The 6000-nt window shown below is 43.0% G+C and overlaps 1 protein-coding gene across 1 annotated transcript in view; it reads right to left on the minus strand.

Moving 5' to 3' along the window:
* The window catches only part of FGF2 (fibroblast growth factor 2), a 52876-nt gene that overhangs the window by 5824 nt on the left and 41052 nt on the right, over positions 1-6000 (minus strand). Inside the window, exon 3 of the mRNA XM_015563361.1 lies at positions 2258-2361. Within this exon, the coding sequence (XP_015418847.1) occupies positions 2258-2361 (104 nt within the window). The remainder of the gene's footprint in view (positions 1-2257; positions 2362-6000) is intronic.

A 6000-nucleotide genomic window follows, 5' to 3' on the forward strand; every position in this document is an offset into this window, starting at 1 on the left:
GTAAATCTCTAAGCATTGCTAAATTCACTCCTACTGCTGTGTCGGGAAGAATTAACACACATCCAAGGAGACAGAAACACATTTCAGAGGAAATAAAAGGCCGTGACCTTAATCTTGTGGAAGGTCCTGGTTAGCTAAGGAAGAAAGGAGGAAATTTCTTTTAGAGCATTTTATGCTTCTGATGGTACAGAATCAACAGTTTTGGAAGCTTAATGCCTATTTACCAAGAAAAGAGATCAGAATTCCCTGAATTCTAACTTGTAGAGAATTCTGTAAGAATGAGAGATGGTTCCGTTTTTAGGTCCTGGTCTTAAATGCATCTCTTCTTCTAAGGACCCCCGTAGTTTCAGAGATGCACTTGAAAGCAGAGTAGCTTCTGTTTTCATCTCTTTTGACAACATGGAGCCTTTTATCATTACAAACATACCCACTCCAGATTGTTCTCGAGATAAACAAGCCCTTCAGTGGCCACCTTACAGGGCAGCCATCATTATCAGGTTACTGGGTCTTAATCTCAATGAGTAGAAAACCACAGGGTAACACTCTCAAATCTCTCCATGAGCCAGATCAAGACAGTCCTAGAAAAGGCTAGAGCTTTAAAAGCATTTGACTAGGGTCATCCATAGTGAGTTATGACATAGCCAATGTGTACACCACCTTCTTTCCACCATCTTCACTGTCTGACAGGAGCCAGACCAACACTGTTGTAAAAGCCACAGTGATTCACACCATGTATGACTTGTCACATCTGGAGGTGAGAAGAGTAGGGTTAAACCCCTCCTCCTCCCCCTACAAGATCAAGGGCATCTAAAATTACCCGCTGCTTCACTGTCCTGGAAATATTTAAAATGCTACTTTGGTAGCGTCCCAAAGTATTACATCACTCCTTGAGTTGACAACAGACTGGTAGGAAAAAAGACAAGAACAGTGGAAAAAGTAATGTCCCAAGCTAGCAGTCCATCTTTTAGAGCCATTTTTCACCTACAAACGTCATCCATTCCCCTGATTCCACTACCACCTTGATGCCGATGACACCAAAGTCGTATGTCAACACCGACCTCTAAGCTCCAGACCCATACCTCCAACCACGCAGTGAACATCCTCACCGGGTTTCTCTTCGGCAACTCAACTGAAATAGGTCGACGTCTTCCCCCAGCACTTGCTCTTTTCCCCTTCCCCCTTTCCCATCCACCCTCTCATCCAAACTAGAAACCTATGGGCCATCTTTGACTTTTCCCTCTGCTGTACTCCTAAACATTTCCCCTCTCAGGTGCTAGTCCTTGACTCAGCCTCTCTGCCCTGCTATTGCCAGGTGTCATCATCGATTGCCTGAACCGGCCCATCTCCACCAATCTTCGCTGCCTCAAATCCATCCTCTAGAACAGGGGTCCTCAAACTACAGCCCGCAGGCCACATGCAAATACAAATATTGTATTTGTTCCCGTTTTGTTTTTTTTACTTCAAAATAAGATATGTGCAGTGTGCGTAGGAATTTGTTCATAGTTTTTTTAAAAACTATAGTCCGGCCCTCCAACAGTCTGAAGGACAGTGAACTGGCCCCTGTTTAAAAAGTTTGAGGACCTCTGCTCTAGAAAGTAACCACTTAGGACCTATTATGTATTAGACCCTGATGTTGACACTTGATATAAGTTATCTTAATTTATAACTTACGGTCTTCACAAAAACAATGAGATAGGAAGGATCATTAGTGCCTCTATCTTACAGATACGGGAACTAATTCAGAATCCTTGGTCCAAGAACCCAACAGCTAATGAGCAGCAGAGCCAGTATTCATACATAGGCTCCGAGCCCACCTTCTCAAATGGCATTCCACGCTGCAAGGGTTTGTCAAATCTGACAGAAGAACCCTAACACTGATGCTCAAGCGTGTATATGCCCATCCCACTGGTCTTCAAACAACTGCGCAATATAAGGATTTAAAAACTAAACAACACTGTAGTTTCAAGCTTTGCAGAGAAGGCAGGAAAAGCAGTGAGCGAGGCCTCACACGCTGGAGTGAAAGCTGCCTCAGAGGAGCTGAGTTTGCTTGCTTACTTTTTTACTCCCTCCGAACTTCAGTTTTTGTATCTGTGAAATGAAGAGCATGATACCTGCATTTTATAGGGTACGTATGGATATTAAATAGTATAATGCTTGTAAAACCCTTAATAAAGATTTAACAAATACCAACATCAGTACATACCGAGCATAAAAGCAAATAAAGAAGCAAGCTACAAAAACAGAAAGCATTACTTACAGAAGCCTGTAACCGGCCGTCCTCCTTCATAGCGAGATAGCGGTTGGCACACACTCCTTTGATAGACACGACCCCTCTCTCTTCTGCTTGAAGTTGTAGTTTGACTAGAAGTAATGGGAAAAGTGACCTTTGTAGCATCATAGGAAAATCAGCCAACTACATGCAACTACATACAGGAGACACCCCAGCAACCAGACAGTCCACTCTGGAAGACTGGCTGGGGGGCGGGGTGCGGGGGTGTGGGGGATGGTTATCAATTAAATTCTGTGAGAGTGAGATGCAGATCTGCTCCAGGGGAGCACCTCCTGAACCCCTTCTCACTACATTGTCAGAGCGCGGAGGAGTGACAGAGTGGGGAATTTTTTCCCTTTTATGTGCAATTAGCCTCTACTTGGCTAGATAACTGCTTAATTGTTTTTAAAGTAGATTGTAGGAAAACAAAAAATAGATATTACTTTAATATAATGATAATGTCACACAGGCAAAGCATCTAGTTAATTCAAATAAAAATGAAATTAAAATGTTCTGTTTTGCTCTTCTTGCAAATTTCCAATTTGAATTCTCCTGCCTAGAACAGCATTCCCCAAAATGTACTTGGCTAACAGAGGTTGCATAAAAAAAACAGTCCTGGGGCCAAATAAATTTACGAAACAACTGTGCTGTTTATAAGAAAAGCACTTTAGACACAAACATCCGGGCAACTTGAACGTAAAAATGTGGGAAAAATATAAAATGCACACCCTCAATGTAAGAATGTTGATATGGCTATTTTAACATCAAATGATGTAGACTTCAAGGCACGTAATATAACTAAAGATAACAGGGTAATTTCATGGTAAGAGGGTCAGATACATCAAGAAGACATAATAATCTTAACTGAGTAGCACCTCTTCATAGAATTCTGAAATATCTGAAACAAAAATTGACTAAAAAAAATAAGAATATAGAATATATGAGTAACATTATCAACCAATTTGACCTTTTTAAAATTTTATTTTAGATCAGGTAGGTTTCATTCACCTGAGACTTATTTTTTAAGATTTTTAAATTGATTTTTAGACAGAGAAGGAAGAGAGAGAGAGAGAGAGAGAGAGAGAGAGAGAGAGAGAAAGAGAGAGAGGGGGAAACATTCATGTGAGATCTAAACATTGATCAGCTGCCTCCTGCAGGGCCCCTACCAGGGATCAAGCCTGTAACCCAGGCATGTGTCATGATCGGGAATAGAATCAGAAACCTTTCAGTGCCTGGGGCAATGCCCGACCAACTGAGCCACACAGGCCAGGGCTCACCTGAGACTTTCCTTTCCTTTTAACATCACAGTTGTTTGGAAACTGCTAAAAAATTAACTCTGCCACCATGGCAAGCTATCCAATGCTTATTTGCCTAGTGGACTTGAATTGTTCAAATTAAATACAGCTGAAAAGTTCTTTCTCCAAAGACACCATGATGTTAAGATGGCCTCTGGTTCTGAACTACTGGTGCTCCTGGTCCCTTTATTTTTAAACAATCTGAGATATGATTCACGTTGCATACAACCTGTTGCCCCACATTGCCTGTAACCAGGAGCCATTATACCCATTCTTATTCCTTTTGCCTACTTCCCCATTGTCCTGCCCAATATGAGCAGCGGCTAATGGAGTGTGCAGAACAGATTTTTGTGGATGAGCTGCTGCTCTCCCATGCTGCCGGCTTTATGGGAATAAAAGCTCAGATATGATTCAACTCTGTCTGCTCAACTGGCTCAAGTAGCGACAGGCAGTCTGGACCCATTGGTGGTCCGGTTTCATTATCACCTATTCTGGAGAGCCTTCTGTGCTCAGTCTCTCCTGCTCCACCCCTCAGTTGAGGGTGGGAACCTCTCCACACTCTCCGAGGCCTGCTTCCTCTGCTCAGAAGTTTTACACCATCTTTGTCTGCCCCTCCCTGTCCAGGGACTTCTTGAGGGCAAGGAACTGAGCTGTCCAACTCTGTACCTGGTTCTCACATGCCAGGCACACAGGAGTATGTGAGGAAGCTCGCGTGGATGAAAAGCAGCTTGGAAGGGAAAATAGGTGGGGATGAAAATGGGTCACAACCTAACCTGACCAGCTCAGGGTAGGCCTGCATGGTGGCCTTGCAACCTCAGAGACCTCAAGTCATCACAAAGGATGGTCTGCAATTAAAACTTTCTAACTAAAAGTAGTTGATGGCAGGTAGTCATGTCCTAGGCTAGAATCTTCCCTGACAAAAGTCAATCTTTACTTTAACTGAGCCTGTGTATTAGCCTTTTGTGTTTCTACCATAACACACCTTTGGAATGTCTGGATAACTTCCTTGTTCCGGACCCCTCAGGGCACAACCGAAGCACCAGAGCAGAGACTACAGATCCTCTCGTTGTTATTTGTATCATGTTCTTTGTTGACTATTCACTATTCTGTACCCACCTATGTAAAAGATGTATCATGCTCTAACCGGTTTGGCTCAGTGGATAGAGCGTTGGCCTGCAGACTGAAGGGTCCCAGGTTCGATTCGGGTCAAGAGCATGTACCTTGGTTGCGGGCATATCTCCAGTAGGGGGTGTGCAGGAGGCAGCTGATTGATGTTTCTCTCTCATCAATGTTTCTAACTCTCTATCCCTCTCCCTTCCTCTCCCAGGGTCAAGGACATCAATGACCATTTGCTTCCGCTGAAGTAGTCTCTTGGTCATGAACTTCCTGGTCCGGATAGTTACCGTGTCATTCATGATGAAGGATGATCTTCAAACAGTAAATAAATAAAAGATGTATCATTTTACTTCTTATCCAATTCCAGAGGTTTCCTGCTTTGCTTTTTCCTGCCTCCCTAATCTATCACCAATGAATGTCATGTAACTTACTTATGTCTTCTCTTTTGATTGTCATGTATAAAATCAGGTGCAAAATTGCCATCTTCTAGAGCTTTATCTCAATGTGTTGAGATTTTACTCCTGGCAATTGTTGACAGTTTGGCTCAAATAAACTCACAAAAATTATTTATAGGGTTGAATGTTTCTTATGTTGACACGGCTAAAGTAGCAATTGCAGTGATGTCCTCAGTGTCATGAGACTACAGAAAAGGACACAGGGATGATCAGGTGGAAAGTCTGTCTAGGAGGAGTGAGGTGTAGGCTAACTTCTGAAGGTCAAGTAGGAGATAAGCTAACGAACAAGGTCCAGGGTAAGGAGACATGGGGGATGGTATTGCAGGTAGAATATCATCCCAGGACTGAGGCACATAACAGCCACACTTGTTCTACACGGCCAGGTCCTAGGCAGCCAGAGCCATCAGCATAATCCAGCCTGAGCAACTACAGGTCCAGTAATCCAATTTCCTCTCCAATCAGTTACAAGGGAGAAAAAGGATGGAAGGAGGACCTGAGACTAAAATGGCTTAAAACTCACATATTTGAAAAAGCAAAACTAAAGTATTTAAGGATGCCTAGCAGTGGGATGAAACTTAAATTCAAATAAGTGATTAAAATAAAAACCTGTACATTTTTATATGGGAAGCAGGGACCAGGATTGGGACAGGGGACACAGGCATTGGGGTTGTGGGCAAAGGTTCTGTTTTCTTTCTCTCTTTCTTTTAAAAAAAATATTTTTATTGATTTCAGAGAGTAAAGAGAGGGAGAAATAGAAACATCCATGATGAGAGAGAATCACGGACCGGCTGCCTCCTGTACGCCCCTATTGGGGACCAGGCTCGAAACCTGGACATGTGCCCTTGGCCGGGAATCGAACCGGTTC

Source organism: Myotis davidii, unplaced genomic scaffold (genome assembly GCF_000327345.1).
Source record: "Myotis davidii unplaced genomic scaffold, ASM32734v1 scaffold438, whole genome shotgun sequence".
In the NCBI taxonomy this organism is placed as follows: domain Eukaryota; kingdom Metazoa; phylum Chordata; class Mammalia; order Chiroptera; family Vespertilionidae; genus Myotis; species Myotis davidii.